Raw genomic sequence first — 21,292 nt, forward strand, 5'->3', positions numbered from 1 at the left:
CTTACTTTAAAAATTGACTTGAAGCTTGAGCGTATATGTTATTGGAGGATTGTGTTTTGACAGAGCTTGCATGCGTATATAAGCATATTGTACACACTTTATTTTGAAATGACCCAAGATGCTTTACAATGGGAGAAATATCCAAAGTTTGTGAATCCAAAGAAGATGACTATATGGGAAAACTAGTGTAACAAGTAAGTAATATTTACTTATGCATTCCAAGACAGTTCCTACACATTAGGCAAGCATCTCTAGAGCGTAGCACTTTAGAAATGTGGGTTGTTGTTTTGGGCCTAGTTGCCATTTGGCTTCCTTAAGCATTCACAAGTTTGACAGAAATTCTAAAGCATAATGGGGAAATTGAGAGCCTTCGATTAACTCTATTCCTTAAAGAACTAGCCGCTCTTCGTACCTCTTACGGCACATTCTTTTTCGCAGTTCTACTAGTTCTGGGTTTAGCTGCGTGGTGTATAGCTACAATCAGTAGTAGCCTTGTGATAGACTGTGGTGTAGGGCCTAGAGCTATGCGTTCTACTGATTGTAAAGGAAATGTAGGAAAACATTTCTCGAAGGCACAAGAAGGTTGCCTCAGCCTTGTTCCTCCCCACTGAGTTAATCCTAGGTGACCTAAAATATGGACCTCAAAATCATACATTATTAGATTATACAGGAGAAAACGTTTGTAAGTGAGAATTGCAAATTCATAGTTCTTTCCAAACTACCCCATGCCTGCCATAACAGAGAATCTCTCGTATTTGATCTTCAGAATGTTCCTCAACAGCAATTAAAAACGAATACACAGCCGTCTCATTGTAAGTCGTACTTGTTAGCGCCAAGTGATCTAACTTCTAGTGGGCAGAGCTCCTTACAGTTTTACAAGTATAAAGTATATGTTAACCAAATCCTTTCTCTATTGTCCTTCACTCCCTTCTTTCCTTTTAGAAACTTAACCTTTAAAAGCTGGTATGAAAGAACGCGGTTTCAGTAGTCTTTCTGAGAATATGCCATTGTAAGCTGTTGTGAGGCACGTCCCAGATATTGTTTTACAATTTTATCTGTATGTTGGGCAGTATGTAAGGAAATCTTAGCCTCACTCTGGTACATATGTTGTTCACGATGAGTTTGAGGGAATGGCTGGGATGTAGCAACTTCCCTAGGCAGCATACTTACTAAGACTGTGTTTTGTGTTCATTGAATTTGACAGGTTTTTAGGAATTATCATAGAAGGTGCGTTTCAGGCTGAATGTGCCTGTTTTTTAGGTCTCGGCTAGCGAAGGCTGCGCTTGCGCAGTCTCGCTCGCGAGAATTAATGACTTCGGGTGTTTTGGAGAAGAGGGGCTTGAACCCGCCCCTCTTCTCTCCTCTTCTCCATTGGCTGGCCTCTTAAATGCTGGCCACCCATTGGAGAAGAAGCTTGTCTCGCAAAACAGGCCCCGTCCTTTTCGGATTGGGGGGCGTGTTTTTTCGTTGCTTTTCGCAGGGCGTGTTTTTCTCTCCTCCAGCCAATGGCAAGAGGAGAGAAAAAGAAACACGCCCCCGAATCCGAAAACGCCACTGCGTTTCTCCGAGGCATTTGTGCTTCGCCTCGGAGAAAGGTGGTGGTGTCTCGGTATGTTCTTGCAGGGCTCAGGATGGTACCGCACACACAGTGCAATGTTTCACCCTAGCTCTACACTTGTACACACAGTGCAATGTTTCACCTCAGCTCTGCGTGTGTACACACAGTGCAATGACCCCCAGCTCTGCACGTGCACACACTGTGCAATGTTTCACCTCAGCTCTGCGCGTGCACACACAGTGCAATGTTACACCTCAGCTCTGCGTGTGTACACACACTGTGCAAACACACCCAGTTCCGGGTGTGTACGCAGTCACAGTACAATGTTTAACCCCAGCTCTTCAGTTATACACACAGTGCAATGTTTCACCCCCAGCTCTGTCTGAGTACACGCCGCCACGCTTTAAAAAACGTTAGCTCCCTAATCCTCTCTTGTGTACCAACACAGGCTACAGACATCATCCCTTCCATAGTACTCCTCCAGTGCGCATGCGCACAGAGAGCCGACCTGCTTCCCAATGTGCGCTGCACAAACGGCAGCATCACAGCCCCGGCTCCTAAAGCGACCACCTCTCTGCTCCTCGGCGTACACACCAAGCGGCAATATACCCACCCCCTCCCCTTGTCCCCCCTCAGTCCGACGTCAGAACTCAGCGAATAACTAGATGAAAATTGCGGAGCAGGGTCGGCCTCTCGGCGCTCAGCGGGGCCCAAGTGGAGGGGGGGAGGGAAGCGTTTATTTAATCAGAGGGGGCTGGGGATGCCTCTGTATGCTTCCCATTGGACGCTCTTTAGCGCCTCTGTGGGGATTTCACGTGCGCGGCGCTAATGTGACCACTGCAGACATGTTAGTCGTATTTTTTTAGCATAATTTAATCTACGTTTTAGGTGATTGGACGTGGCTGCATCCCGCCAGTCACAAGTTCCACTTTCAACCCAGTGAGGATGCTCTGTAGGTGAAGTTGACACTAAAATCGGTGTGCGTCCTGCATGCCATGAATTAATTTGTGTCACACAACTGTTCACTGCGAGATTCACCTCCAAAGTCGATACACTGAACACAGTCGAACCGGCGTCGCCACACCTGTTAATCACACCGGGCTTATTTACAAATAAAAACCCTCTCCCTCCTTACATAATTAATGCAATTGCTTGTTTAAACAAATTTTGAGGAGAGCGGGCGCACTTTGGTTTGTTGTTCGGCGGTGTTTTTCTGTTTTCAATCTTTTGCTCTGCAAGAAGTCGTGCGGGTGGGCTCAAAGATGGCGACTTTTGTGAGCGAGCTGGAAGCAGCCAAGAAGAGTCTGAGCAAAGCATTAGGGGACAACATCAAACAGTGAGTACGACTATGGCATTCTGGCGTTTAGTTCACATTTCTTTGACATAGACGTGCATCTGGTAGAAATCATCCCAATTATCTATTTGGCCATCACTCTGTCTAGCGTGTGATGGCCCCTCCTTCATCTTCCGTTTTCCTTTACGGGGATGTGCATCTAGAAACAATCATCCCGATCGCATCTACAGTGCGACTTTTACATTTGTTTATTCTTGCTTACTCTACCGGCAGATCTGTGCTCGCCACCCTCTGTGTTGTATTACCCTTTGCGCGAACTCAGAGAGCCGATTGCTGTTTCCATACTCGCCCTATTTTAAGAAAAGCAACAAAAAAGCAAACACATTTTTAACGTTTCCCCTTTGGAATGTCAGCGATTTCCAAAATACGCAACATCTTCTGGGTGACCCTTCAGCTTACACAGAGTGCTAACTGTTCAGTTTTAGCGCTTCCAGTTCATAATGTATGTTTTTAAGGGAAGCCTTGCCTCCTGCTCAGGTTTCTCCTTTCGGTTTCCCTTTGTGGTGTTTTTTTAAATATTTCCCCGCTTTGTGAGTAATTGGGGGCGCCCCGCTTTAACGCAGTGCCCACTTTTATGTTTAAAAGGGCAATAGCTTTACGTCTTGCAATTGCGAGACTTATTAGATTGCAAATGCTTGTATTTATATCTGCCCAGCACCCACAAAGTGTTTTTGGAATAGATTCAGCCCTTTATCTAATCTCCCCGCAGCTGTATAATTTGGTGGACTGTTGGCGTCTTACTCCTGCATACATCCCTGTATCTGTATATAATTATATTTGGAACTTACGGTGCTCATCTCATCTCATTCATTAACGAGGCACTAACAAGCGCTCTTAAAGCAGCAGTCTCCGTCTGTTCTTTGTAGCCAGGACATTCATCAGCGAGGCACTCACAGGCACCCTTACGATAGCAGTCTCTGTATGGTGCAAAAACACCCTCGCTTAATTGACCAGCACAACAGCAACAACATTTTTTGGCAATGTCTTCAGCAGTTTCTCTAATCTCCCCACAGCTGTCGAACTTGGTGGAATGTTAGCGCTTTACTCCTGCATACATCCCTCAGCCCCTCCTCCATTGAACTCCCGGACATCGTGCATTTTTATTTATACCTGCAAGTGTTTTTGGAATATCTTCAGACCTTTATCTAATCTCCCAGCAGCTGTATAACTTTGGGGAATGTTCGCATTTTACTCCTGCATACAACCTTCTCCCCCGCCATAAGAACTCCTGGACATCATGAATTTTTATTTATATCTGCACAGCACCCACAAAGTGTTTTTGGGATGTCTTCAGCCCTTTATCTAATCTCCCCATAAATGTTTAACTTGATGGAATGTTAGTGTCTCACTCCCGCATACATCCTGTCAAACTCCCGGACATCGTGTATTTTTATTTATCTCTGCACAGCACATGCAAAATATTTTTGGGATGTGTTCAGCCCTTTACCTTATCTCTTTGTAGTTGCCTAACCTGGTGGAATGTTGGCTGCATTACTACCGGATATCGTGTATTTTTAATTATATCTGCATATAATTATATTTGAAAATTACAATGTTCATCTCATTCTTCAACTAGGCACTAACAGGCGCTCTTAAAGCAGCAGTCTCTACTATCATTTGGTGTCATGGGTGTACACGCAAGGCAATATTCCCAATCTCTTCTTAGTAGATATATGTGAGAAACAGTGGTGCAATTTTAGGTGTTTCAAATTGGATGTGATGAGTTGCTTTCATGTTTTTATAAGGTTTCAAACTACAAATGTTGATAAACTCCCAGACAATGGCATATCTTGTTTGTGAAGTCTGGAGAATGGAGAAGTGCTTGTTTTCAGGGCTTCTGAGTACTGGCAGTAATGCAGAACTTCTACTTTTACGGAGGCAAGTGGCTACAGAACGAATTCTGTGGTAACACTGTACCACCAGCCCTAGGCTGTACTACAACAGAGTGGAAAATAAATAGCTGTGGCATGTTTTAAAGGGCTATTTAAAAGTGTGGCTACCTGGCTGGTCAAATTTAAATTTTCACTTTGCGCCATAGTTTTCAACATAATGTTTAAAGCATTCTGTCATTTTCTATTAAAAAAAAAAACGCAAACAGCATTCCAAGTGTGTGTGGGTGGCTCTGTGTGTGTGTGTGTGTGGCTCTGTGTGTGGGTGCAAATGCAATAAGTCTCGCATTTGAGAGTGATTAAGCTATGGACATTGTAAATAACAATGCCGTTTCTTTAAATGTTTTAAAAGCAAAAACAAACAAAAATAATGTCATGAGCAATGTCAATAGCTCTAACTTTAACAGTGCCGAGACCATTGCATTGTAAATGCTTGTTTTAATTTGCAAGTCTTTTAACAGTTTGTGAATATGGTTAAATGTTATACAAATCATTGAGGTGTTTTTCCGTACAACAAACATACTGATTCTTGTTTCTGAAATGAATATTTCTGGGACTAAAAAAGATTTTTAACTTGCAGTGTTGTTTAGGTTAAACTGGTTTATTCCTTGAGAAAAGTTAATGGACGAATGGTGTTCGGTGTTTAATTTTTCGGTGGCACGATCTGAAATTCGTATTTTTAAAGTGATAGCTAGCAGGCTTCTTTGTATGGGCCTCATTCAGTGAGAAAGCTTCTACATCACAACTTGTGGGTTCCTAACCCACCCTCGTCATCAGTGGAATAATCCAAATGAAAACAGGCCTCACTGGTCTGTATTTAGACTTTTTTCTAGTCCTATGTCAAACATGTAACAGATCTAAGAGTTAACATTTTAGAATACAGCAGCATTCCACCATCCATCCCAATTAATCCCATCGCAGCACTTAGCAACATACACATTCCTGCACTTCTCTGATTCAGTTCTCCAAAGTACTTAATCTGTTGTGTCACCAGCTACATCAGTTTTTATGCCATGTAGATGCTTTGGTGAACCAGACTATAATTAAAAAAATAAAACCTTCTGTATTTTTAAATGGAAAAAAATCGCTCTTTAGCATATTCTAGACAAACTTCTTTCCGTGTTCCCTTCATTAGTGGGGTACTGACAGAACACCTTTTAGCATAGATAGGAAAAACGATCTTGAAGGTGGTTGTTCCCAATTGTGCACTAGTGCCCATGAATATGTGTTAACACATGCTTTTTAATTGTAGTATACAAATGCAAGAATGTGAAAACAAGGACTCTTAAAAAGGGATTTTGACAGGCGCTAAGAAAGTCATCTCCCGCTAGAAACATTCTAGTACAATTATTGCAGCTCTTGAAGCCAGAGCATCACAGAAACTTTGGTGTATTGTACACAGCCCCAGGCATCTTGATGTACTAATTTGTCTAGCTGCCAAAATGAAATGGTGCAGCCAGTTCCACGTCCTTGTAGACACTCACCACCCTTCTGCTACTACTTTGAAGCATGCAGGGAGATCTAAATGAATGCTTTTGGCTCACTGACATAATGAATCTGACACCTTTTCTTCAGGCATCCACGTAATATAATCCTAACTAAAATTTCACAATGTCAACCGCATTTCCATTTTACAAGAACTATTTACCTCTCAGTGTCTTGTCTCTCCCATGCTTCTTATTCGTCCTTCCATTGAGTCCTCAACCCACCTCTGAACTGGCCCTATTACCACCAGAAAATTGTCTTGTGTGACAGATGAACCCATGAAAAATTCTCTTTTCAGATATTTGTAAATGCCTTGAGTCGTATTCAGCTCTATGTAAATCTCATATATCCACCCAAAGTTCTACCTTGATTTTTTTATATATATAAGCTCTGTTAATAACATGTTCTATTCTGTATGATTTATTAGTACCATAATTGTAATTGCAGAAGGAAACAGATCATGTCTTTGGTATTTATAGACAAACGCATTTGACAAGTGAGTACACTGTGAGGCCACCACACCCTAAAACCTACTGTATGGCTCTGAAGTGGTATTGTGTTCTTAGTTTAATCTCTTGACGTATGGTCAGTCAGAAGGAAACCATTGTTGAAGCTAAGTACATTTTCTTAATTCGTATTTGTATACTCTTGAATTCAATGCAGTCTCACTGAAAACTAAGACTTGTATCAATGAAAGTTGTCTGCTTCACAAACGCACCAAAACGTCTACTACCATATACTGTGAAATCACAGTAGGGTGCTACAAATCTGATTTTGGTTATTCTGATTACAAACCTCAATCTTCTGGAGCTAAAGATAAAAAAGTGTTCTTATATCCAATAAAAGACCTCTCCAAACGCAGATGTTTCAGAGTGATTGACTGCATACACACTGCTCCATTACTTGCATTTCAAGAAATATGGAAATTAAGTAGCGGGGGGTGATGTGTCGCTGCATACGGGTAAATTATATCAACTCTTATAATGTATTTAAAATGCAGGCTATGCTAGAGATTTAGTCATGCTGCCCTTCTTTTTTGACATATATTCTCAGTGGTTGAACCAGCCTGCTCCAGCGGTTTCAAGTGTGGTTCAGCTATTACTTGTTGCTTTGAGCTTGCGCAGTTAAATTTCTTTGAGCTCATCCCATTTAAAAAACAAAACATTTAAAGTATGCATGTCTACAGTACTCCAAACTTCTCCCGTTTCCAGGGACGTGAATACGACAATCATGGAACTCCTGATCATGGTGTATGCATGCAGGACCTCCTGCGCGAGGAGCATCAGCGGAGTCATACCCTACTTCCCATACAGCAAGCAGTGCAAGATGCGGAAAAGGGGCTCCATTGTTTCTAAGTTACTGGCTTCAATGATGTGCAAAGCCGGTAAGACGGAAAGGATGTTTCACTGTAACTGGAAAAAAGGGTGAGAGGGGCGGTACAACTGGTAAGAGGGCTAAAAGGGGTGCATGGGAGTGGGGAGGGGAGCTACTCCCTTTTTGTGTTCACTTGAAGATTTCTGATCCTCAGTACCAGAAGTATCCGATCCAAACACAGTTACTGTATTAGTACCAACTCAAAGTCTCTTCCTTAAGCATTGTGTAAAAGCATATATTTTGCATTCTATTTTAATTGGGCTTCGAGCTTAGCCGGAAAGGCTTTTTTCTGAAGGTGATCGAGTGTGACCCCCTTGAATTATGTGTACATCTAACTTAAACAAGGCTTTTGTCATAGCATGCCTGTCATAAAGTGATTGTGAGCAGCACTGCAGCTTCATGTAAATCTAAGACCAGCTCTAGCAGTGACAAATCGGAAAAGCAATTGTTGCGGATCCTCTACCTTTTACATTGAGTACTTTAAGCCTGATTGGCCAATAGTAAACTTAAGAGGGAGGGAATTCACCATTGGTCCGAGTGGTCATGTTTGCTAAGCTATCATTTGTTTTTGCCAGGATGCATTTTCTCTTCAGTCCTTGCTCCCTATTTTTTTTATTTACTAGAAGCAATTTATTAATTCTGTTTTATTACCAAACGGTCAGATATATTGCAGACTCCAATTTCCCGCGAGTGGTAACTCCAATGTGGGTTTGGTAACGGGAGAAAATGTGAGCGGAATTTTTAAGACTTGTTTATTATAGCCTATATTGACTTTTCAGTGTTTACTCTCTACCCCTAATTCCAGCTTCATCCACATTGTGAAGGTGGGCTAAAAGAACCGCCAAACCTTCCATTTCATTTATTTGCTCATTTAAAAATTGGAGAAAGACAAAATAAATGTCTTGAAATAAGTCTGCCTTCCCTGACAAATGATTGTAGCGCAACTGTTTAAAGATTGGCATGACTTCTCCATTTTGTTTTCCATGCATTTCTCCTTGTAATTAATGGTGACGTACATTTCAGTTAACTCGTGCCCTTGTTGTGAGAAATAGTGACTGTCTCTGCGACATTTAAGTGCTGCAAATCTACAGCTGTCAGGGAAACTGTTTTAAAGGGACTATGTGAACTTCATTCGGCCACCACATCTTGGAACAATATTTTCTGGCTGTGGCAATATCCCAGTAGTAGTTCTTTTTGCTGAACAGTACCTACCCTCATTTGTAGTATTTTACTTCACTGAAAACAGGAGCATCTTCGAGGAGATAAATGTCCAAGATGGTCCTCTATTTAATTATAACAGTTTTACAGAGTGTGCTCTATTTTCTGGACAGAGCCATTCAGTTGACATCATCACTGTGCCCTGCGGACACCTAATCAGTCGTACACTGCATCTAATAAAAGTTTTACAAAGCCCTGCCTTCAACCTTCACCCTCCACTGCCAGAAGATAACAGTGATTACAGTAGATCTGATCATGTTTTCCCATCTGGGGCTGTAATGGCAGACATAGCACCAGTAGCAAACGTTTTGTGTGTATACCCCTTTAAATGATTACAGGCTAAAATGATGGCTTTGGAGTCCTAAAAGTTTTGGACGCTATGGCCTGCCAGTAGTACAAGCCATCACTCTTTTGAATTTTCATTTGACTCCCCATATGCACTCACATTTGTTTATTCTTTAAGTGTAACACTTGTTTCCTATCCGTTAATGGTGGTTCTTTAATGTCACTTTGCCTTGTTTCAGTTGGCCTCGGTCTTGCTTGTGATTGGCATGAGTTTCTATTCTTGCTGCATTCCCATTGCTACATGATGTTCCATTTTTTTCACATTATAAATAATAATGGGACCCACTTAAATCCAAAATAGCGCTGATTCTTTCCAGGGCTTCATTTTTTTTTCTTCACTGGTATTTTGCTACTGCACAGCAAACAGCACTTCTCCCCAAGACTGACAGTGCCCTCAACCAGGGCAGTCTCACAAAGCAGGTCTTAAACTTTATTTTGTACACAATGCGCATATTTGGCTTATTGCGACTGTCTCTATTCATATCCGCCAGTTTCTTTACCTGTAAAGTAATGTTTTCCTCAATTCAACTTTTCCTTTTATGCCTTAAAATTCCTACAGTGATAGACAATAAAGGGTAATTAGCTTGTGCAGCAAGAACGTATGTCAGGTTTGTAAATTTACACATTTGTACGATCCCCTCCTTTTAACTTCCTACAGTGTGTGCCGTGTGCCATCTGCCTAGCTTCCCCTATATGTCTTACTCCACTTTCTGCACAGCATCAAAATTGATTACTACAGAGGAAGGTTTTAATACACTTATAATTAAAAGCTGTTAATGATCATTGGCATGTTCTTATCTTGCACCTTTCTCGAATAGGTGTGCAAATTATGTAAAGAGAAGAAAATGCTGCCAGTGTATTAAATGTGAATAAAGTGGAAGATGTTTTCAAACTTTAGTAATAAGTTGATGTTGCTGGGTACTATATAGTCATTACTCCCTGTGAAGACTTTAGCAAATTAAGTTACTGGTAAATAGCTGTGTTGCAGCATGGACCTGCACTTTTTAGTTTGGCTACAGTACTAACATTCTGTTCCATTTTGGCCGTGTTGGCTGGGAATATTTTCTAGCAGGACCATGGTGCAATAGTTGTATTAGCTGCTATATCCGTATTAAATACAAATGTCTACCCGTGTGAAACTAAGTTTGAAACTGGTGTTAAGTACGTTTTGTTTCTGTGTAATAGACGCAGTATTTTGGTCTGCCCTTGGTGAGATTTGCATTTTTTTCAGACCATTGACAGACACTAACCAAGTTTGCATCTCACAAATACTAAATCTAGTAGACCAGTTAAATGAGAATTCCATTAAAAAGTGCTGAATGTGTGTTCTCTGGGCTAGTGGATAGTTGTAATTGTGTAAATTGCATATTTTTGTGTTTCCTGGCTATGTCCGGAAAGCGTTGGGGTGATCATTTCATAAGTTGGTCACAAGCCTATTTTGGATTTGCACTCTCTCGAAGTATGCAATAGTTTAATTCAGGGTTTCATCAGTTGTTTTAGTAGGGATGGTAGTATGGGAAAATGTCAGTTCAAGAAGGCATCTGTATTGAGATCACGCACCGATCTGAAACATGTTTTCAACTTATGTTAAGATCACATTTTAATGAATTACAAATCACCATGCTGATTTTCCTGGGTGTCGCGTTCATTTATTATTAAGTTTTTATATTGGTTTTGGTCTCATGCAGTAGTTTGGTATGCGATGGATGAAAGACCTAGTATTAAGACATCCTGTTAAAGCCCCTGTGAGGACCTCATTACGAGTTCTCCAATGTAGGGTGTTAATTGAAGAAAATGAAAACGTCATGGATTCTAGGTTCACCCTGAGAATCCCCAGAGGAATTACTGGGGGAAGTAGGTAATTCATGATCCGTTTCCTCTGCTAAATCCCTATTCTCTGTAGAAATTTGCTTCAGGCAACCTACGAGTGGTCAGAGTAGTTTGCAGCCCCTTAATCCCATGGCATCCTAGCCGTTTAGCATATGTTTTCTTTGTGTGTGTATTTTAGCTTCAACTGCAGCTCACTTCTCCATCTGTGCTGAGCAAGTTAAAACGTTTTTGTTTCTTATTTTGATTTCTCTCTTGTCGAAGGTCTGACTCACCTCATCACCATGGACTTGCACCAGAAGGAGATTCAGGGGTTCTTTAACATCCCTGTGGACAACCTCAGAGCATCTCCTTTCCTCCTCCAATATATTCAGGAAGAGGTAAGCACAACAAATAACTAAACAGATATGTTTGGACTCCGACTGATTTTTTTTTTTTTCTCGTTGTGAAACGCCTTGCAGAATGGAATCATATCCTCCTTGTTTTTCCCCAAGGCTGGAGGACCATACTGGAGAATTGCTCCTTTCTAAATTACATGAGTTTTTACGGCACTTCTAGGACCCTAATACTGATGTGATATCAGCTGGTGGAATGATATAAGAGCACAATGCTAGTGGTAGAATCATATGAGAGCTTGGTACTAATTGACCAGGTAGAATGACATATCGTAGAGTTTAATCTGCTTGAAAAGATTTTTTTTTTTATGTCCCATGGAAAACCTGAGAGCATCTCCTTTCCTCCTGCAGTACATCCAGGAAGAGGTAAGCTAAAAACAATTACGAATAAAACATGACTGTTTTGGCTTTGACTGCCCTTTTCCACATTGTGAAAACCCCCCTGCAGAAAGGAATCCTAAGCTCCTTTTCACCGGAGACGGGAAGACCTCAGTCTTGAATTTCACATAACCATTTTTATGGAGCTTTTAGGTCTGAAATACTAGTGTGATATCGGCTAGTAGAATGATACAGGAGCACAGTACTAATGAAAGGATCATGTTAGACCTTGGTACCAATTGACCAGATAGAAAGACATACATCATAAAATAGCATTAGTCTACTTTGTTTTTTAACCAATTAACCACATAAAATTTGTTTGAAGTTTAGATCCCATGACCAGGTATGAGTGGTTAATGCTTTGCCTTTTTCTCAGTTCCTCAAGATCCTTTACTAGTCAACATTTTCAATTTGCTTTAGCAGCACTGTGGAACATGATCACTATTACAGACAACCATATCCCACTTTAGTTGGCAATACTGTTTAGGTCTCTCCTAGGCAGCGCATGCGCTGTCTCTTCGAGAGATGCTGTATACAGTATAGTGGGGGAAGCTCCGCCCACTTTTTGCCCATGCCTGTGATTGGCTCAAATCTAAAATGCTGCATTCTGATTGGTTGCCGGCATATTAGTCCCGCCTCCTGACTGCCATGACGACATTTTTGTCCTTCCATGGCTATCAGCCCCTTTACTTAAAAAACTGTTTTGTTTCCCTAACTCTCCCTGTTCCCTCCCGTAGTCCGTAACTTCTTAGACCGCCACCCTCCCCCCACCCCTTCCCGTTCGTGCCTTCTTTCACACGGGCATTGCCATTTTTTAAAATAGTTTTTACACTTGCATTGTACTTTTTTTAGAAACTATTGCTAAAAAAAATTCGATTGATAGCAGATTCTGTCTGGGTTGTGGCCACAATGTGATTGACCTACACAGTAACATGCATGTTTGTTTTGAATAGCTTTTTGAAAGGTTTCTTCAGTTTAAGTTTGAATCTCAGCCCATTAGAGGCTCATTTGGTACACCAGTAAAAGTAGCAGATTGCTGCTTTCTTTTGTACAGCGTCAGTAGAACTTGAATTGTAGGAAGCCTGCTGAAACATTTTAGATGGTGTTTATTGCCTGGATATAAAACCATTAATGTACTTAATACTCATAACAGTTACACCTAAACATCCCAACTCTACTCGAATGTAATTGATCACGTCCTTTTTTTTTTTTTGTTATTCCAAATAGGCATTACTATAGATTTATTGCTGTGTTTTAAGTTGATTAGCAAAATTGTGTTGCAGAGTTGTATAAAATACAGGGCGAAGGATACTTATTTAGTTTGCAGGGTATTATGCGTCCGTGGGTGTTATGTGTGAATTTATGAATAAATGATTTAAATCTCCGCACCAAAAAAGCAGTTTGGAAGCTGAAGAAGTAAGCCAGTTCCATTCTGATATCGGATTATTCATCTTGTAGTTTACTTATGGTGATCCTGGGTCCCTTACTTAGACTTAAAAATGTACTTACGGTTAAGAGTATGCCTGAAAAAGAAGAGTGCGATCCACCTTGGTAGGCATTTCAGTGGACCTGTTTGCCACTTAAAACGTAATTCTCTAACCATTGTTGTAGTGCTGTAAATGTTGAGGGATCTATTCAGGATAAAAAAATTTAGAAGTACGAGGGTAGCTTTACATTTCCAGTGGGAGATCAAAGAGGGCGATAAGATTTACCATTGGAGAACAATCACAGCAAATAGCTTATCGCATTGTTTTCAGTGTGCTAAATTTTGCACCAAAATCTAGTTTCAAGAAAAGGCCAGGCAACATTTTAACTCTAAGGGCTTTGGCTGCCATACTACCACTTACTTTTGTTTTCAGCAGTAATCCTATGCAACACAAGTTTGACTTTGTTGGTGGATAATTTACCCATCATATTTTTTTAGTTTTAAAGAAAATGGGCATACGGGATGAAAACATTTTTTGAAAGATTTTAGAACTTGATTTCAAATGGGAAATGTCTCTTAATAGCTTGGTTTTTGTTGGGTTTGGTAGTAGTACCAATGCTACTTTCAAGGCTTGGCCTATCTTCGTATTTTATCCTGAACTATTAATAAAGCTAAAATAGGTCCTTCATTGAATCTTTCATTGACATGGTATTAGAATATTCATCTCCACTTCAAGATGGAAATCCTCTGACTAATTCTTTATTCTAGAGTCTTCATTGATAGTCATAAACTTTAGATTAATTCTCTGCTGTGGGGGTTCTTGGAACAAAGAGGAAAGCGTTAAAGTGTTGTAGTATTTTTTGGCAAGGGCCTGTCAACAATCATGCACCAGGAGCGTTGAGGAGTTGAGGACCTGCTTGCACTGCAAAATAGATCCAACATCTGCACGTGTTAAAGAGCACCCTCCAGAGGCCTATGACAGACAAGGGTTTCTAAATGATAGGTTGGAATACCAAAGTTATCCAGTATTGGGATATCTTTCATAGATTCACATGCCTGAATCATTCCCCGTCGCCGAGGCGGGAGTCCCACGGTAAAACACAAAAGCAGTGCCTAAGTAAATAATAAGAGTAGTAGGCTAAAAGAAAGCCAGAGGACTAAAACTTAGTAGCCTATCTACATCATTATACGAAAAGAACTAAAAAATTGTTCTAGCCAATCAACTACTAGCACCCTCTAGAACCCTCACAGTAGAGGCAGTTCTCCTCAGATTTTCACCGCACGCCGTGTGGAAGGGAGTCTCCCTGAGTGCCTACTCAGTTTCTTCACCTTTTCTTCAGAATGTCTGAGAAGAAAGCTCTTTTTAGACCCTGCAGGACCTGTGAAAAGAAAAGGGTCCATGTGGACGACCAACATGAGGATTGTATATACTGTCAACATCCTAAGCATGTTGCTAAGGATTGTAGAATTTGCCGGACCTTCCCTGCTAAGACTTTAAGGGATAGGGAGGCAAGGCTGCTTTTATGGTTAAAAGCTTCCTCGGCTGAGGAGGATGACAGGGCCTCGACGTCTAGCAAAAGGGCTAGATTGCTGGACAGCTTTTCCAGTGAAGGAAGAAAGCATCACAAGGCCTCTCATGAAGTTTCTGACCAATCACAGAGGTCACAAAAATTATCCTCTGGGTCATCGCTGTCTTCGCCCTCTGTGGTATCCAAAAGACCTACAGCCTCTAAAACCGTGAGTAAAACTCAGGTTAAGACTCTAACACTGGTTTCCTCTCATACAGTTTCTGTGACTTCTGCTGCTCCTCTGTCGACAGCTACAGTCTCCACTACGGCTATTTCTTCACCTATTGTGTCTTCTAAGATATCTACTAAGTCTAAAAAGCCTGTTTTGAAAGATTCGTCGACGAAAAGTTAATCTTCTAAGTCTCTGTCGACGTCGAGCTAGTCGACAAAGCTCCCATCGACGACGATCGCGTCGTCGATGAAGGTTCCATCGATGACGAGCCCGTCGACGACGAAGAGCCCCGTCGACAAAGTTTATTGAAGGCGAGTCAACCAGTTTCTCAGACTACGCCTATTTCTTATACTCATTTTCAACTAAAGACTTTCCATAGGCCGGATTACAGTAACATATCTCCTCTTCTGCCATCTCATATCCCAGAGACTTATGTAGAGGATGAGGACTTTGATGAGGAAGATGATGAGGGACTTTTCGGCATAGCTCGGCACCCCTCAGAACTTCATATAAAATGCCAAGATGAAAATGAGGAAGAAGATTACCAGGAACATTTTTACCAGGAAGGCCTCTCTACACCACATTACAGACATCCCAGGAGGGGTTGGGATCATAGGGAAACGAGTCCTCTCCCTCCTACGCTCATACAGTATCTCCAGGCCATGCTGGCGGATTACCGCCAACGGTTTCCCCCACAACAGGCGGTCCCTGACGTACCACCTTTACCTGCTGAAGAGCCAGACTCACTACCGCAGAAGGAAATACCAAGTTCACCGCCTCATCCTTCTGGCTCGGGCCACAATCACATCATGATGCTACTTCCTCTGATGAGGAAGAGATCGAAGAGGGTGAAGTGCCTGATAAAGACACAAGTCTGGATCCTTGGGATGACTATATCATACCAATGCCTTCTCCCCCCATTCCTCAGCCTTCGAATTCTCCTCCTGAGGATATTGGCGGCTTTTACAACCTGATGAAACGTGCCGCAACCATATTTCAATTGCCAGTCACAGTGGAACACAAGGATTGCTTCTTACATGACTTTAAAGAAGAGCACAGAAAAATCACAAGAGCGATTCCCATCATCGATGACATTTGGAATGAAAGAATAAAAATTATGAAAACACCTGCCTCCATTCCGGCTGTCCTCCCTTGCATTGACAAAAAATATCGTGCTCCTCCGGAAACTCCATCTTGTCTAATTGGTCATCCCCGACCAGATTCCGTTATATCACAAGCCGCCCAACGAAGATCCAAAAATCCAGCTACGCCGATATCAACGCCGCCGGATAAGGAAGGACGGAGATTGGACCTTATTGGTAAAAAGTTCTCCACTATGGCAGCAACTTCCATTAAAGCAGCAAATTCTTTGGCCATACTCGGCCGTTATGACCGCCAGATATGGTCAGAGTTGTCGGAATTTATAGACCTCATCCCTGAGGACCGTAAACAGGATGCAAGGAAGATACTTTTGGAGGGAGAACGAGCCACATCCGAGATCATAGACTGCGCTCTGGACATCGCTAACACCAACTTTAGGCAACTTGCTGGTGCTGCAGTACTTATACGCCAAGGATGGCTTAAAGCAACATCTTTTATGCCAGAGGTACAAGCAAAAATTATAAACATGGCCTATGATGGTTAGTCCTCATTCGGGAAACATATAGATGAGGCCCTCCTTGCTGTTAAGACAGATACAGATACGGCTAAATCATTGGCGGCTCTCCAATATAAGCGTGGATCTTTGCGTGGTGCAAGTGGTCATGGCTTTGCATCAAGAGGAGGGTATCAAAATCAACAAAATGGACGATATCAAACACAATATAGACAGCCTTACGGGCGATCATCTTACATATAATCTTCCTCAAGTAGTTTCTCTCGCCAAGGCGGACGAAAGCGATCGAACAATCCGGGTCGCGATACCAACAGTAAAAAATGAGTTACGCAGGACGTCAGTCATCCCTCCCTCCCTCCCCGTGGGCGCACAAATTTCAGCTTTTGCACACAAGTGGGAACAGATCACTTCGGATCAAAGGGTTCTCGACCTAGTCAGCAACGGTCACACCCTGCAATTCATAAAACTATCACCTACTACCCCGCCCAGGGGCCCCCCTCCCCCTCGTCTTCTCTTACTGTTCAAAGAAGCCTTAAAAATGCTTTACAAGAATGCAATAGAGAAGGTTCCATCATCTCAAAAGAGAACCGGGTTCTATTCTCGCTTTTTCCTCATCAAGAAAAAGTCATGAGAGTGGCGCCCGATTCTGGACCTCCGCAAAGTCAAATTTCTGAAGAAACAAAGTTTCCGGATGTTTACGCTGGCCGAAGTTTTGAGCTGCCTAAACAAAGGGGATTTTATGGCTTCTCTGGATCTAGAGGACGCGTACTTTCACATCCCTATACATCCCAAACATCGCAAATACCTTCGATTCACAGTGGCTGGCGTCCGCTATCAGTTCAAGGTGCTTCTGTTCGGGCTGAAATCGGCACCAAGGATCTTCACAATGTCTCGCACCAGTGGCTGCGACTCTTTAAGATCTCAAGGAATACAAGTATTTCCTTATCTAGACGATTGGTTGCTCAAGGGTCCTTCGAAGCAGGCAGCCGAAGAGTCTATCTCAGCATGCCTATGTCTCTTTTCAACCCTAGGCCTCACTCTCAACGAAAGCAAATCTCAACTACGTCCTCTTCAACTGATTCCTTTTCTGGGAGCAATGCTAGACACCATACAGTGCAAAGCATTCTTGTCAAAAGACCGTCCGCTCCGTCTGCAAAAATTGGCAATATCAATCACAAAAAGAAAGTCAGTTTCTGTCCGAATATTCGCTTCTCTTCTGGGGATGTGCTCGTCTGCAATAAACCTTGTACCGTTGGCACGACTCAGAATGAGACCTCTGCAAGATGAATTACATCTGCAATGGCAGCAAGCCGTAGGGTCGTTCGACGACTCCATCATGATAACGCCGCGCATGATAGACTCTCTGCATTGGTGGTCTCAGACGGCAAACTTGGCTCCGGGTATTTCTTGTCTACCAACTCCTCCAGAATTCGTTCTAACAGACGCTTCCATGGAAGAATGGGGAGGCCATCTCCAAGACTTGCAGATTCAAGGAAGATGGTCCCAAGAATACCGTCAACAGCATATCAACAGATTGGTGCTTTGCGCCATCTTTCTCTCTCTGCAAGCATTTCTCCCGAGGATTGCGGGCTCTTCAGTGCTGGTCCGGACCGACAATACGACCAGCATGTATTACATCAACAAACAGGGGGGGAACGAGGTCGCTGTCTCTTTCGCAGGAGGCTCAGGAGCTGTGGGAGTGGGTTACAACACACAAGATAACCCTAAGAGCAGAGCACGTCAAAGGCCTTCACAACACTTTGGCCGACAACCTGAGCAGGTCTCTCTCGGGCTGTCACAAATGGGAATTAGAGCAGAAGCAGGTGAACAGGATCTTCCAAGTTTGGGGCAAACCAGCACTGGATTTGTTTGCGACAAGAGAAAACAGGAAATGCCAATATTACGCCAGCAGGTTCCCTCAACAGGGATCAAGAGGGAATGCCCTGTCCATGAGATGGTCAGGGCTTTGTGCATACGCTTTCCCCCCCCCCGATACCTTTGATTCCGAAAGTGCTCCGCAAAATGAAGATGGAGGGTTGCAGTCTCATCCTGATTGCACCCCGTTGGCCAAGAGAATATTGGTTCCAGGAGCTGCTTCTTCTATCTCAGGACAATCCTATCCGTCTAGTACCAACACTCACGAGGTTGACAAGGGAGAGGGGTCAAATACTTAACCTAGATCCTCAGTCGCTGCGCTTGCACGCATGGCTCCTGATTTCGTAGAATTCAAAGATCTAAACATTTCTCAGGACTGTCTTGAAATTCTAGCTAAATCACGCGCCCAGAGTACATTGAAAACTTATCGCTTAAAGTGGAAGCGATTTTGTCATTGGTGTGAGATGAATGATGTCCACCCTATACAAGCTCTTGTGGAACAAATTCTTCCTTATTTATTATCCTTGGCCAAAGCTGGACTTGTGTTTTCATCAATTAAAGTTCATCTTGCTGCTCTTTCAAGATTCAGGAAGAGTTCTAATAAACCTTCGCTTTGTTCCTCTTCGCTAGTCAAACAATTTATGAAAGGACTTTCGAGTTTTTCCTCCAATACGTGCACCTCCTCCAGAGTGGGAGTTAAACACAGTGTTAGCTCAATTAATGAGAAGACCATTTGAACCTATCCACAAAGCTGATCTTAAATTTCTCACATGGAAGGTCGCTATTTTACTAGCTCTTACATCGGCTCGAAGGGTTAGCGAAATCCAAGCTTTCACTATCTCAGAACCCTATCTCTAAAGATTATGGAACTCTCCGGACGAATCCCAAATTCACCCCTAAGGTACCGTCTCAATTGCACTTAAATGAGCCAGTAAAGCTTCAAGTTTTCTTTTCAGATCCAGCCACTGCAGCGTAGCGAGCATTACACTCACTCGATGTTAAACGGTGTTTAAAGTTCTATTTGCAAAAGACTAAGGACATCAGGCGATCCAATCAATTTTTCGTAGCCTATGGTCAAGCTACGCTTGGGACTGCTGTAACTAAGGCAAAAATAGCCAGATGGCTGGCATCTACAATTCATTTCTGTCATGACAAAACCAACAAACCTTTACAAAGAAAGGTCAAGGCGCATTCTACCAGAACTATGGCAGCTTCTACTGCGCTATTCGCCGGAGTAACTTTGGAAAACATCTGTCGTGCTGCGACATGGAAGAATGTCCACACGTTCACGAAACTCTACTGTCTGCAATCTGCTCTGCAGGAGGATGCAGCTGTAGAACAAGCCGTACTTCAATATCTTTTAAACTAAGGTTAGATTTACATTTTTACTTATACTGTACGGTTTCATGTGAGATATGTGTATATATATGTATTATATATATTTTATAAATATATGTATTATATATATTCTATAAATATATGTATTATATTTATGGTTTTGACTTTATGCTTTTCTTTATATATATTTTAAATTTGCTTTTCATAGATACTGTTTCTTAAACTGCATTCCGTTTGTTTGACAGCATTATTAGCTTGTTAATATTTTAACCTTTCTGAATGTGTTTTGGGAATTTATGATTCCGGTCTCCCACCATCCGCAAACGACACTGTTTTGGCTTCCTGTGTTTTGGCTTACTGCTTGCTATTCTGATTCAGGCATGTGAATCTATGAAAGATACCCCAATACTGGATAAGAAAACAAGTTACCTGTAACTACAGTTTTCCAGTATTGGTATCTTTCATAGATTCACAAGCACCCATCCTCCTCCCCGGCGAGACAGTTCTTTTATTGGGATCCCTATTTCCCACTTGTGCTAAGAAAATCTGAGGAGAACTGCCTCTGCTGTGAGGGGTCTAGAGGGTGCTAGTAGCTGATTGGCTAGAACTGTTTTTTAGTACTTTTCGTATAATGATGTAGATAGGCTACTAAGTTTTAGGCCTCTGGCTTTCTTTTAGCCTACTGCTATTATTTACTTAGGCACTGCTTTTGTATTTTACCGTGGGACTCCCGCCTCGGCGACGGGAAATGATTCAGGCATGTGAATCTATGAAAGATACCAATACTGGATAACTGTAGTTACAGGTAAGTAACTTGTTTTCAAACTCATTTCAGCACCTACAACACTTCCAGTAATGAGGGTCAGTGCAGCCCAATAGCTTGTGTACAACTCTTAAAGGCTTAAGACTCCATGAAATTCCATTACCCATGATGCCTAGTACTGTTAGTGTCTTCACAGTCAGTTTTTTTCTGGCTTGTGTGAGTAAGATCTTGGAAAAGAGTGTTTTCTTACGTGTTTTTTTTTTCCAGAGAAAATTAGAAGTCTGTATTTGCTTTTTTTCAGTGTCTTTTTCTTTTATATCTGGAATGAGTGTAAAGCTTTTTATTCATCTTTTTTCTGGAATTTATTTCCTGTCAGGATGCGCTCTTTTTTTATTTATTTATTTTTTATTCCCTCGTGTGTAGTGACTCGCTTCTCATTCCTTAAAGTAGTGAGTTCTGTTAAAGGATGTCAGAAAGGACCCTACAGGCTAGAGAAGGAAGCCGATTGCAAAGCAAGCTAGAAGAAATTAGGGCGAAGAAAAGACATGAAGAGCCTGCCACAGAGCACTCTGCTTCCACGAGCATGGTGCCAGCAATTCAAAAGGACCACCTTAGAGGGAGATCCAGTGAGAGGAGGTTAGAAAAGAGTGTGAAGTCGGAAAGACTATATGCCATTGTCATTCTCACCGTCAATGGTCGAGTTCTCTGTTGA

At 42.0% G+C, this 21,292-nt stretch overlaps 1 protein-coding gene across 6 annotated transcripts in view; it reads left to right on the forward strand.

The window, feature by feature from the left end:
- PRPSAP2 (phosphoribosyl pyrophosphate synthetase associated protein 2) overlaps positions 1 to 21,292 on the forward strand; it is a 598,092-nt gene that overhangs the window by 259,945 nt on the left and 316,855 nt on the right. For all 6 annotated transcript variants that reach the window (XM_085628991.1, XM_085628988.1, XM_085628989.1 and 3 more), the window contains exons 5-6: positions 7,498 to 7,670; positions 11,315 to 11,430. In XM_085628991.1, the coding sequence (XP_085485117.1) occupies positions 7,498 to 7,670; positions 11,315 to 11,430 (289 nt within the window). The remainder of the gene's footprint in view (positions 1 to 7,497; positions 7,671 to 11,314; positions 11,431 to 21,292) is intronic.

Source organism: Triturus cristatus, chromosome 10 (assembly GCF_964204655.1).
Source record: "Triturus cristatus chromosome 10, aTriCri1.1, whole genome shotgun sequence".
Classification (NCBI taxonomy): Eukaryota; Metazoa; Chordata; class Amphibia; order Caudata; family Salamandridae; genus Triturus; species Triturus cristatus.